The sequence below is a fragment of the Diadema setosum genome, chromosome 4 (genome assembly GCF_964275005.1).
Source record: "Diadema setosum chromosome 4, eeDiaSeto1, whole genome shotgun sequence".
Taxonomy (NCBI): Eukaryota; Metazoa; Echinodermata; class Echinoidea; order Diadematoida; family Diadematidae; genus Diadema; species Diadema setosum.
In genome coordinates, this window is record NC_092688.1 from 40,910,794 (window position 1) to 40,924,998 (window position 14,205).

Consider the following 14,205-nt stretch of genomic DNA (forward strand, 5'->3'; position numbering starts at 1 on the left):
GTTTGACACAGTATGCACCACTTCTGGTTTCATCCGGGCTGTCAAAAGTTTACGGCTAACACCTGTGAACACCAACCCATGGCCGCAAAGGCACCTGCGATACAATCGCATTTTTCTTTGTTTTATTTTGTTTCGTTTCTTCTTGGCTGCCTATTGTGAGCTTGATGGCTATGGAATGGCGCAGGAAATCGATCTCAAGCGCAAGGATTGTATCAGTCGGTTGTTTTCAGAGTAAGCTCATGGCATGACCCACAGCACAGGGGTAGCTTCCTGCTTTAAGAGAAAAAGAAAATCATGGCAGCAAGTCCTGTCAATGTTTGCTCCGACCACCAACAAATATTAACTTCCCTTTCAGCCCCTCCACCGCAATTCAAAGTGCTCTTATCGATACACTCTATATAGGCGGCGGGGCCCATAAATCTCCTGGATCATACCACAACTGCACACTTCTCACGTCATAACGGAAACATGGGGTCACAAGGTGAAGTTATGCTGTAAATTTGACAACCGGGACATCACAAAGGCCCCTATTGGAGAAGGGGGGGGGGGGGGGAGGGGAGCACTTGAGTCAAATGTTTCAAAAACATTTAGAAGTTTAAAGGTCAACAGTGCAAACCAATCATAATTCATACCAACTAAACAGCGGTGACAGCAAAACTCAAACTGAGAAATTTTGATCCAGCTCCACAGGGAAATAAAACTCTACTTAATTCTTTGCAGGTCTGGACCAACAATATGGATCAATATGATTTTTTTTTTTTTTTTTGTTCCAATCACAGAGATTTTTTTTTTTCCGGTTTGTGTTTGACTTTGTTGCAATGTCACCACCTGGGGTCACATAAACTCATCTTTGCTTTGCACTACAGTTGCACGTACAAATATTGAATCAATCGGCAAAAACGAGCCAGCTCTATCCAAGGTAAAAATCAGGGGATGTCCACAAACTCTGTCCCACTTCACAGAAATTCTCTTTAATGAGGGAAAGAGACAAAGGTACGAATGGACAAACTTTCGTTTTCGTCCAGATTTCATCTGGTCACATGACCTGCACAGTGTCACTCCATACGGAATGGACGTCATTACCTGTTGACCTCGATGTGCCACACGAAAAGAGATAAGGTTTCCTCGTATGGATCGGATTTGGCAGAACTGCCGAGGGGAGAAAGAAGAGAAAAAAAGGCTTCATTTTCAAATGCAATGAACAAGAGAAGTGTCTATTGCTACACGTGCCATGTTATGTGACACTAATCAAAGGTAGCTACCCAGACTAGGCATGTTTATCCTTTAGGTACACAGTTGCAGCTCATTACCTAATCTTACACTGGCTAATCGGGGAAACTTTGGCCATGGATTTTGATTTGCAGGTGCTTTCAGGGCTACTTTCATTCCAACATAGAAATCCGAGACCATCCAAAGAGCAATCGGGGGAAATACTTGTGAGTAACCAGCAGCCTTGTGAGCAAAAAAATAATAATAATCCCTGAACCAAGGAATCAAGGAGACATTGATTCTATCTTGTCAGGACATGAAGAGGTATCTAGCTTTTCAGGGAGACTTCACATCTCTGTGCACTGAGCTATTGCATGATCCGATTTAGATTTGCACTTCATTCATCTGAAAAACAATCCAAAAATCTTGATCCATCAAGCATTCCGCTGTGTTTGGTGCTATACAGGACAAGGCTGGACAAGCTTTCTGCTCATTGGATAAAAATTTCCTGTTCTTAGGTTGAGTGTAAGATGTAAAAACATTACACTACGAAACTCTCCTATGATGGAAAAGAGAAAAGGGGGCATTAAACGCTTGGGTAAATATTGTCAAACTGCATGATTTTTTTTTTTCCAGATCAGTACGTGTTATACTCCTTTTCAAAGAAGTAGTATCAAGAAGATGATATGAGATATAGTATCCACAGGTCATTTAAAATTATACCGTTCTTTTAAACACAGTCCATTACATGGCGATTCCAATGGCATAACCTATGTGAAGGAGAGGACGGAGTCAGGAAGCTGGTGATCTCTGCAAAAAACAAAAAACAAAAACAAAACAAAACAAAATTCTGTTGCATTATGTTTACACAGTCTGATCCTGGGATATCGTTAATCCTCATCGACCAAGACCCCATTTCACATGTGTGAAAATTGCATAAGAGCTGGAAAACTGGGCATTCACAGCGCCCGAGTCTTTAGAACACAAACAAAAATCGTGCTGGGAAGCGCTTACAACTTGTAGCAATCTCCCAACACCCTACTAGTGATAGTCAGCACCAGTTTGAATACAAAGTGCTTGTGAGTGCTTATTGATGACTCCAGTGTTCCAAAAATTTCTTGTATAATTACCACGAGTCTGCTTATGTTAACGGAGCAAGATGCCTGCTTAATTAATCTAGGTAGTATGCGCAAGAGGGTGATGATGAAATGATGCCCACCTCTGGACAAATTCCTCTGGATCAATACTAGTGGGGATGTGTGAGACTTATCTTGCGAGTGTGAAGTGGGTCTGGGGATTTGCCAGCCACAGTGCCTGCAAGCAGCATCAGAGATCCGTGACTAATAGCTGTGCTTCCATAAAACTGATAGGAGGTTTCAAACAATCGACACGGCCGTATTTGGCCATATGCTAATGGCAGGACACCTCTGTGAGACAGCAAAAATGATAGAGGGTGATTCCGGTTCAGGGCGTTATTACATCACAAGAGAATATTATTGCCAAAGACACAGAGACACAGAGTTCCTGGAGAGAAAAAAATATACATACCAATTCTAAGATCATATACACTGCATACGCTTAAATATTTCATCCATATTAGCCCCATTCAACTGCACAGTTGAGGGCAAGACATTTTACTACGTCTGTCTGAAGTATTCAACACATGTGTTAGTCTCTGGACATCCCCCCCCCCCCCCCAAAAAAAAATAAATAAATAAAATAACTCATCTTGTTTGAATAATCACATCTTAAATGAGTTACAGTCTTCATGGTGGCAAAAAGGCAATCACCAATCGAGTGCAAGCATTTCACTTGTAGCAGGGAGGTGAGCTTGTAGCTACAATGTAAAGTATGCTCAATTACAGGATATCCAATAATTCTGCAACTCGTAAGTTCACAGTTACATTGGTTCTTTTCTCTGCTTTGGTGCTTTGGTCTTTTTTCATGGGGAGGGGTTGATGAAATTGGCCCCTTGAGGTAGTAGTCATATATTTTGAATTGTGTTTTTTTTTTGCCACCTTCTTATCGCTCTACAAGAGGAACATAATACATATCTGACAAAAATCAAAGGGGGGGGGAATCAGGTCAAGACATTCCTGTCATTGCCACTCATTTGTTGTTTTGCCTTGAGTAGCATGGCAATTGTCTTTTTGACTGTACCTCTGGTGGGATGTGAAACAGGTGCATCGGCATGTGCCAGCCTGACAACATTAAGCATGCACATCTGCATGGTTTCCACGACAACAGGATATGTGTCCAACATGTTCTCCCCCTACCCCCCTTGCCACCCCTGCCCCACCCTATCCCACCAGAGAGCCATCAAGCAAGCATGCGCCTTGTGCAAGATGAGAGTGGAATATGTGCACAATGTAGTGTCGTGATAGGTGTGAGCTGGTAGTGATAGCTCTACAAGCAGTCCCATCTACGTGTCTGTCTCAATTTACATTGAGTATCCGGGCAGCCTTTTCTATTTCTCTTTTTCTCTCTCACTCTAGCCAAACCTTGTCACCTGCATTGGACAAACAACTCGAGTATGTTTTTCAGATTTCATTCCCCCCCCCCCCCACACCACTCTTTCTCGTTTTTGGTTCGGTTTTAATTCACTTCTTTCACCTCCCCCCCCCCCCCCCCCATGAACAAATACTTGGCGCACTAGGCCGATGGTTAAGACTCAAGGTTATTGTTGACTCAAAGTCACCCCGTATTTGGACAGCATTGCAGACAATATCAATGTCATTGTGGAAAAATGAAATGGCGAGACAATCTAGACAACAACAAAAAAATCACAGGTAGAATGTACTACATAGATCTCAAAACTGCACACTGCTATTGCAGAAGGTTAGGAATGATTTGAGGGGAACAAATGGTGTTTGCATTGAGAATATGGGCACATGATTTTGAGCCGTCACCACAACAGCCAGTGTAAGGAGTTTGGAAAATCCTTTCTGACGACAAACCAGTTACACCCAGTGGCAAGAATGTGACATGGATGCAACATGGTAAATCATCAACCTCGCCTCTGACAAAATGGTGATGCCCTAGAGCCATACGGTCGTGATTTGGCAAAAAGGTGTATGTCTGCCGTTTTACAGCGACTACAAAGCCGAGAAAATCGACTTTAAAGTTTTGGCAGTTTCCTTGACCGTAGAAGCCACCTAAACTGTGCAACGCTCAGGGATTCAATTCCATGATTTAGTATACACTTCAAATTTCATTTCCTGATAATTTTCTTGCATCTAACTTTAAAGAATACTTCAGAATTAGCACTTTTAGCATGTTTAGAGACATACACCTTTTTGCCAAATCACGTTTACAAACTGCGACCCACGCTATTTTGGCAAAAAGGTGTATCTTCACATACACCGTAAGAAATCATGCATTTAACTTGGCAAAAAGGTGTATGTATAGAGATACACCTTTTTGCCAAATCACGTTTACAGGGACTGCGACCCACGCTATTTTGGCAAAAAGGTGTATCTTCACATACACCGTAAGAAATCATGCATTTAACTTGGCAAAAAGGTGTATGCATAGAGATACACCTTTTTGCCAAATCACGTTTACAGGGACTGCAACCCACGCTATTTTGGCAAAAAGGTGTATCTTCTCATGCACCGTGAGAAATCATGCATTTAAGTTGGCAAAAAGGTGTATGTATAGAGATACACCTTTTTGCCAAATTAAAGGATAACAAAATATACCAGAGATTTTGTAGGGAGAAGGGTGTATGTGAGACCATTTCTAATCAAATGTTAACTCTTGACAATCTTTACTTCATTATTACAAAAAGATTTAAAAAATAACAATAAAGAAAAATATCAGGATGCACAACGTGTTCATCAAACATAGAAAAATGTGCGCAAATTACAACTCACCCTAGAGTCTGAATATTAACAAAACATGGTCTCATGGATATGCATGGTTAAGGATTACAGCTGAAGAATTTTTCTTCTTCCTTCTCCTCCCTTTTTTCAAAAACTTCTACTTCCAATGAGATGATTCATTATATTTTTAGCTTTGTGCCCCTTTTTTCGACAAAAGGTTCGTTTGTTTTCTCTACTGAATGCTTTAGCAAACAAAAAGGCAGTTGTTTGCACATCATGTATCTGTTCTGAAAAACGCAGTTATCATGCTGCTCCCAATTTTTGCAATAAATTCAATAAATGTGAAAATTCAGGTAGGATCATTTAACTGTTTGCATCCACTGAGCACTTTGAGCAGTACATCCATTGGTATCATTTCCAAAGACAGGGACACATCTTTCTCTAGACCTTTGTGTGTAACTGCCACTAAAATGTCTGTTAGGTAACAGCCCCATATGCATAGCGTAATGGGTAGCCGATCTTACAGTCACACAGCACACCATTACACTATGTACAGGTTTCTACATGCACTGCACAGCTGCTGCACGGACAGTGCAGGGATCACTGTCATTTTGAAGCGTAGAGAACTCTCATCCCACAGCCACACTTACCGGAAATGCTGTCATTTCAACAGAAATGCTAGATTTTACGAATCTGCGCATCTAATGGCATAGAAGTGGCCATAGAAGTCTAGGACAAACGTTAGATCTGAACTTCTAGATATTAGGTTCTATCTACTCACCGACTAGTAACAAGGAGAAACTTCTGCAGTGCAACGGGCTGCCAGTTTGAGTCAGGAGCATGGCCCGCCACCGCACCGACCGGTGAAACGGTACACATACATGCCAGCAGCACGTATAACAGAGTATATAATATACACAGAGTATAAAAGATACACCTTTCTGCCTTATCATACTTCGCAACTATAATTCATGATTCATTCGGCAGATGGATGTATCTAAAGATACACCTATCTGCCAAATCTTTAAGCTCTCCCCAGCGTGCACGGTTAGAGGTGTATCTAGAGATACACCCTTTTGCCAAATCATGTAGTTCTCTATCCTGGTACGTCATTTTACGTCAAGGGTGTATGTAAAGATACACCCTTTTGCCTAATCAAAAGCAGGAAAATTGATAAAATAATACAGAGATAGCCCCAAGTATCTCGGAAACAAAGGATCGATGACTTACGAAAGTTGGTCACATGAAAATTTCGGCATCGAAAACCCCCCAAATGGTAAAAACCAAAAACATGATATTTTTCAGACATACACCTTTTTGCCAAATCACGACCGCATAACAGAAGTCCTGTACTGCAAGAACGATGCAGCAATGAGGACACTATTTCTCACCAAAAGCTGGTAGAGGCAAAAGAAACTAATTTTGCAAAGTGGCTCGTCCACAGCAAAGATTATTCTTTGCGGATATTTAAGAAATTTTTGTCATAGAGGTTTTTTGCCCACTTTCACGACCCATGATAATGCAGTTTCACTCTTAATTCTTCCTGCATGATGGAGCCAAATGAGAAAGTTTAATTATTACTAGACATGACATGTTTTGCAAAAGATGTCATTCAAACTGTGAACTTTTGGAAAGCTGCCTAGATTTCTCAATGTTTAGCCTCTTGCCACAAAATAATTCCCATCTTAAAGCAGAAATTTATCATCGGCCAATACATTAATCTCACAGAAACTATAGTTTTGTAACTATCTTCACGCTACACTTGAACAAAGCATCCCCCTTTAAATCTTCCGACCATCTGTAGTGAATCTTAGAAATCTAAAAGAATCAGGAGTCTTGAAAAAGACTAAAGGTAAGCTAAGATTCAATTGTCATGTCTCTGAGAATGAGGAATGCAAAATTACCTAGAAACTGATAGGTACAACCCACTGAGAAAATACATTACAAGTTAACCCTTCTAGCACCAACTCAAGATGCTATAGACGCTGTGTGCCAGCAGACTGTCAGTAGTAACAAAGAGGTTAATGCCATATCAATATCGAAATGGGGGGGGGGGGGAGAAAAAGTTTCCAGTCATTCGGGGGGGGGGGGGTGAATTACTAATATCTCATGAGGTAGGGCTGAACAGACTTTACGCAATTATGGCAGTGGTTTGGTCACGAGATTTAGAGATCTACATTACACCCCGAGAAAGAAGATGATGATGCAACTTGGCAAAGTGGATGATAATTACGGACATATTTTTACCCCTAGGTGTTATACGGCAAAGATTCAATGGTGGGACAGACATGCAGAATGACAGAAACAGAGACAGATACAGATGGGACAATACACACAAACACACACACACAAGACAAACAGAGAGACAGGAAAATACAGTGGCTGAAAGAGGGACAGAGGAAGCATTTATTGAGGGCAACGACTTCAGCTTTGTCCAAGTGTAAGGGTGGAAAATTAACCAGTTTTGTATTCTTCAAATGTTTCTCTGCAAATTTTGGAGCTTCCACCAACAGGTGTGTGGTAGTACTTGCAGCTCCCCAACTTCTTTCCAAATATTTTGCCAACCAGACATACATAAAACTAATACTCGCAAAAAGAAGAACAAAATATCACTGGGTGACATGCCAAATGCAGATGCTCTCCCTAATCATACTCGAACATAAATTTCTGGGTGGCAAGTACCAACGACGTTAAGTACAGAGTTTGGAGGCTCACAGACCGCCAAAACCAGAGAGTGAGTAGAGAAGACAATTGCCTTTTCCAAGAGCTACTTGTCAGTTAAATTTCCATCAATTGTAACGTCTACGCAGCGATGGCAGATTTGCAGAGGCTTTCAAAGGTGCAAGTTTCGAATGTGAAATGGGAAGAGGGGTTGGGCAAGTCGAGAGGGGGAGCAACAGTATTTCAAATTAGCACTGCAACCATGCACAAAATATTCATACATGCACAGTATGTGCCATATGTATATTGAGGGAGTCGCAGCATGAAATGATCACAATTAAGGATTGGTCCCAAAGTTTTGGTCAGCAAGTGGGCAGTTGCAGAAAGGAGTAGGAATGTTCAGGACCAGGCAGACTACCGTACATACATGTATGTGTAGTGGCAACGTCCGCTTCATGTGGTCTCACAGAAATTTAGAGTGGTGGTCCATTATCTACTCCCCCCCCCCCCCCACATTTTTTCAAGGTGATGAGTATCACGCATCCTAGATCCCATTTGGTATCTAGCCCTCCAGGGAGTCAATTATTTTGTAACTATTGTGCACTACTTGTGGTCATACATTTGCACAATGGTAAATGTCTTTGAAAAAAGCAAAAGGAACGAAGAAGGGTGTAATAGGTATATCAAAAGCAAAATTCTTCTCACTGTTTACCCTCTTTTTTTTTTTAATCCAGTGCACAAACTAAAGACATCTCTCAACAAAGACAATGAGATATAAATGCTGGTAAATGCATGTCCCTTTACTGAGGAAAACAAAGTTCAGAAAAATCCTGCTTGCTTGCCAAAACGATGATCCACTTTGTTGAATTCCACACTCTTTACTCTTTTGTTGCCTAGTAACAGTTAAGTTATCCCTTCATCAGATTTAATCAGAAAAGCCTTGAGGCTGGCGCAACGGGGCAGTGAATTGATGACTGACAATCTGACTGCTAACTTCTTACATAGCTACAAATATCTGTAACTATTCTTTTTTAAAATCACCTTCCAAACGATATCACAACATGGCACTGCAGAATTTCTCCTGCAAAATCATCTTTGAATAGTCAAAATAAGATTTGCCTTCCTTAGTGGCAGTAGTGCAAAGCCCTGAAAAAAAAAAATAAAGTGATTAACTTGCAGATACCATACTATGTTCTTAATGATGTTATCCCTTTACAACATTATGTATACAAAAAAGACGCACAAAAATCATGTAAAACAACCTTCACATGACAACAAGAACAAAACAAAGCGATATTACACAATCCTCTTTACCTGCTACAGATGTCCCCAATTTGGTATTTAGAAGGTTTGAACATGACTTAGGAGGACACCCAAAACTAACACTTTTGCCAACAGTAGCACACTACTCCCTAAAGATGTAGTTGTTCAATGAACTACTGAGTGGCATGTACATGTGTCATGGTAACAGATAAATCAACAGACCAACATTCAGAGTGAACAGTTAGTAAGTAAAGGCAACGTGGTAAATCATTCTGGAAAAGTGAAAGCATCAAATGATGCAAATATTGGAGGAAAGTGAAGAAGAAATGATCATAAAATCTGAAACAAGCAAACAACTCCATCTTGTAAGTTTCATCAACAAAGATCATGGTACACAGCTTAAACAGAGATACACATCTCTAGATGCTAGAAGACAGAGATCTCCTCCTCTGCACACAGCAAACATTCAGAATTTCAGGTCACTTACACGATAGTTATCTGACATGAATGGCAAAATTGCAATGGCTACATCATCTTCCTGAGAGTTGGCACTTCATGTATTTTTTTTTGTCTTGTTTTATTGAAAGGGCTGACACCACCAAGTTCCGTTGCGAGATGCGTTCCTTTATGGGGGCATGCGAACTCCTACATTCTGCCGGCAATACCTCAGAGATCTGGCCAGCAGACGTCCTTGCGGGAGCAGAGGTGCCACATGCGGCTGCGCCAGGGCTTTGGGATGCTCTTCATGGTGACATTGGATGTCGTCCAGTTGTTGTCATGGAGACCAATCATGCATCCTACAGCATCCTCGTCCGTGTTGAGGCAGCAGGTCCAGTAGCGTCGTCCGATGTGACCATTGCGGTAGTAGATTTTGGGGTGCCAGCAGCAAAGGGAGACGTCCCCCCATGGGTCACGGATCTTCCCGCACTGCATGCACGGGTCGTTGCGATACGAGTCCATCTCCACCCACTTGGAGTCCTGGCCTTTGATGTTGAAGGTGTTGATCAGCCACTCAAAGTCCTTGCAGGTGCACTTCAGGTGTGCAAGATCACGAGTGTCAAGATATTTAAAGATCTTAGCCACTATGTCAACAGGCATGACAGCAAATATGTTCTCATTGCTGGCCACGTACGGTTCGTCTGATTCACTGTCTGACTCCTCGTAATCACTGTCCGATGGCTCACACAGGACCAACGGGCTCTGGCTTATGAGATACCTCAGGGTGCCAACCTTCAGGGGATTCAAGGGGCGGCGCGGCTTCAGCTCTCTCGATCGCCTGTTCCCCTTTTTTGGGCAAGTTTCTTCTACTGGCACATCGACCTCATCCAAGCTTTGTATCTCCTTGCTCTGATCCAATGGTGGGTTAACATCCAAAGAGGACACAAATTTCTGATCCTTGGCTAGATGAATATTGGCACCAGAGAGGTACACCTGTTTACAAGGTTTTTCTGCCCGCACTTCACCGTCAAGAACGTAAAGGCAATGTTCAGATTTGAAGCGAGTGTCTGGTTTCCTGATGAAAAAGGCAGAGGACATGAAAGAGCGCTGTGCTGGATCAGTCTCCTGCTTTGCTTCACCACCTGGAGACTCAGCATCAGTCCGCTTGCAGGGGCTTTCCTCTGAGAGCCTCAATGCCAGGGCATCAAGAGTGACCTCTGGCTCCTTGATTGCCAAAGTGGCTGAGTCGTCAGTGAGTCCAAACGTTGCACAGGCCCCAAGCAAGGGCTCCTCATCTGTCTGGAGGGTGGCATCTGACACAGGACTGTCCTCGACAGCTTCAGGAGCCTCCTTCAATTTGGCAGGTGAGTTGTTTCCTTGCTCTGGAGAAATATTGCATTCTGTCCCTACATGGTCACTCCTCTCCTTGGAATCCTCAACACAAGAAACCCTTTGATTCGTCAAATCCTCTGATTCTGAGTGAGAGATCTGAAGAGAATCTTCAGTCTTATCCTCAACGATAATGTCCTGACTGACACAAAGTCTTACATCACTCAGGGACACATCATCTCCTATTCCACTGTCACGACAAGACAAACGATTGCTCTGCGCACGTTCTTCCACTTTTTCAAGAAACCCTTCTGCATCTGCACTTTCCGCCCGAACACTTTCTTCACGAATTACTCCATCAGTCGCACTGCTGAGCGGCAATGGAGAGGGTACACGGGAATTCACCAGTCGATATGTTTCTTTTCTTTTCTGTTCCCTAGCCCCATTACGTTCCGACTCATACTGTCCAGGAGTATTAAGGCATGTGTCAACAGGACTTCTCTCCACTGATGACCCAACACACTCGCTGTCCTTCACACTTCTGTCTTGGCTATCTGACTTCCATCCTGGAGAGCAAGCACCTACTAGTGATGGTGCACGTGCAGTGGTAGCTGCTTCATCACATGAAAGCCTAGCACTCTCCTGTCTTCCTTCAAGGGATTCAGCTCTCTTGGCATTTAGGTCGGTTTGCACATGGTGTCCCTGGACTCTGTTGACATTGTCAGAGGTTTTGCTTTGGGAAGTCTGGTCCTTGATGGGGTCAGACCGGCTGGTGACTCTTTGGTGTGTAGTACCATTATTGGCCACTGTTTCTTTGCACAGCTCAATGTCCTTTGAACCACTCTTAGTTGGCCGAACATTGTCTCCTCTGCCCTTATTCTGGACACCGAGAAAGACCAGACGAGCCTTTGAGACATAACTGCTGTTGTCAATGCCGCTCTCAGGATTTGGCTTGGGACTTGTCTTTTCAGACTGAGTTGTGACACACTTTGGTGATGATTCATCAAGGCACTTATTCCCCTTTCCAACTTCCTGTTTCAAAATGGCTTTTGTGCGAATGTCTAACTTACTTGATCTATCTACTGCTTGCTTGACAGGAGGCTGCTCAAGTACTTTGGGCCTGACACAATCTTGACCTTTTTGTGCGACATTACCAGAGGAGTTCTGCTGTTGTCGTAGTTCATTAGCCTTGTTCAGAGCCCTTGAATTCCGCACAATCAAACTCTGAGCCCTAGGCCGTGGAAGCGTCGGCGGAGGGGCTACCTTTGAGCGCCGCACACGGATATCCCCATGAGCACTTCCCCTCCTGCGGGTGTTGATGATGGTATCTCCACGGGCTGTTCTGCAGAATTCCTCATGGATGCTGAGAAGAATGGCCACCCGCGACGGGCGGCAGCCCTTCTGAAGTACCAGCTTGCATGCCTCCAGCTCCTTCAGGATCCCTAGACTCTCGCACCAGCAGCTTCCTTCCGCAGCCTGCCCACAGATGCAGATGGGAAGTTCATCATTTTGAGGGGCGTGCGGGAAGCCTGTCTGCACGCCCCTGCTATACATCTCCGGCTTGGATGATGAGGTGACGCCCGCCATTCTGTTTCCTCCGTTACGGCACTGGGGTCCCGACGTGGACGGCTGCTGACCTCCAGCGGGTAGTGCAACCAAAGTCATCCTGATTCTCTCTCGACTCTCACAGTCAGTAGCTGGCTAAGTCAGCATCTCAGGACATCACCTCCTCTCCTTCCTGGGCTCAGTGCAGGTACACCAAACAAGAACCTGCAGTAATAACAAATTCACAAAAGCGACAACATCTGATTATATAATCTCATAATAGTGTACAGATGCAAATTTCAATATCATCAATCACATCCTCCTTTACAAGGATCTCATTTTGACCAAAGGCAATGCAGCAAATCTTTGAAAATGTACATGAATTCTTACAGGTAAGCACTGATAGTTATGGTACAATGTATGTAATCTGTCTGTCCATCACTTGCCAAAGTGGGAAAACAAATGTTTTCTCCATTTTCAGAAACATTTTCCCCATTTTCAGAAACATTTTCCAGCCTCGAAACAAAGGAGAATTCAACAGCAATAACGGCATTAGAAATGCAATGAACATCTCATGAAATTTCCTTGTAAAGTTATGTACACATTTAACACCATAGATCTCCCATTTGCCTGAGCTGGTTGCAAAGTACACTGGAGAATGGCTGCACTTTCGGGTCACAGCGCCATGTTTGTTATACCTCCGCTCAAACAGCTATTAAAAAAAAGTACACCCTGTGGAGAAACCGTGTGCTCACACAGGCACACTTTGTGGCTGCCATGGGAACACATTTGCGGTGGATCTATATACCGACAAAGTTTTCAAAGTCAATTGTTTGTTCAGTTCTGGTGATATAAGAGCATCACATGTTGCAGTTTGGTGGTAGAACATTGTACATCATGCAAAGGGCACAGACGATACAAACTCCAAACACACACACACATACACATACACACACACACAAAAAAAAAACAAAAAAAACACTTGCTTCATGGCAACCAAGTGCTATTTGGGCAAGCAAATTCTGGTGAGTTGATAAAAATAAGACAATGAATAAGGCTGCAGCCTGAAATGGCTGTGACTTGAAATCTCAAGGATGACGCTGAAAAGGTAAGTTTATGAAAGCTAACCACGTCATGAGTTTGACGTAACATGACATTTCCAAAATAAAGTCATAGTCCCTAGCCCGTGTTTTGAGAAACATTTTATACTTACACAATAACTTTACTGCATGGGATTACTAGCCCTTGCAGTTGTGTGATAATTTTGTTGCTTTTTATGTAAAAATTATCATCTTGTCCTTATTGAAATGGCAATTCTGAATTTTACTGCATACCCTACAGTATATCAAAGAAAGAAGAAAGAAAGAAGAAAGAAAGTAACTAAATCTGCACAAAATTTGAAAAATTTACCCCCAAAAAAAAACAAAAAAACAAAAACAAAAACAAAAACAAAAACAAAAAACAAATTCAGGACTTTGCAAACATTCAACTTTTAAACATTGTTGCTTATCATAATATAAATCTGTTACATGAAGCAATAGGATGCTTTTCAAAATTATAATACCAAAACAATTTATGCATGAACAGAACTCAAATTGGGAAAATTTTTAATACTTTTTTTTTGCCATGACACTAATAATTGAGGCAATTTGATAATAAAAAGATAGAGCACCAAGCTGCAGACATGGTATGTGGTTTATTGGACTTGAAGGGTTAATATGTAACATGTAGGCTGCAGCTTGTGGCATTTTGCCTTGCTGAAGTGGCTAGTTCTTTTCTGACTTGTGTCTTTAAGGACCTTAATAATGCATGATAAAGAGAGACATGTCATGATATAGTTATTCCCCTTCACCAAGAGTAGTGGTGCCTCTCTTATACTAAATTTACCTTCCACACAATGTGCAGGCAGATAAGAGAATAAATTTGGAAAAAAATT

General features: G+C 42.3%; 1 protein-coding gene across 1 annotated transcript in view; it reads right to left on the bottom strand.

The window, feature by feature from the left end:
* Positions 1 to 9,182: 9,182 nt before the first annotated feature.
* LOC140227251 (uncharacterized) overlaps positions 9,183 to 14,205 on the bottom strand; it is an 82,775-nt gene continuing 77,752 nt past the window's right edge. The window contains exon 3 of the mRNA XM_072307674.1: positions 9,183 to 12,494. Within this exon, the coding sequence (XP_072163775.1) occupies positions 9,624 to 12,389 (2,766 nt within the window). The 5' untranslated portion in view covers positions 12,390 to 12,494 and the 3' untranslated portion in view covers positions 9,183 to 9,623. The remainder of the gene's footprint in view (positions 12,495 to 14,205) is intronic.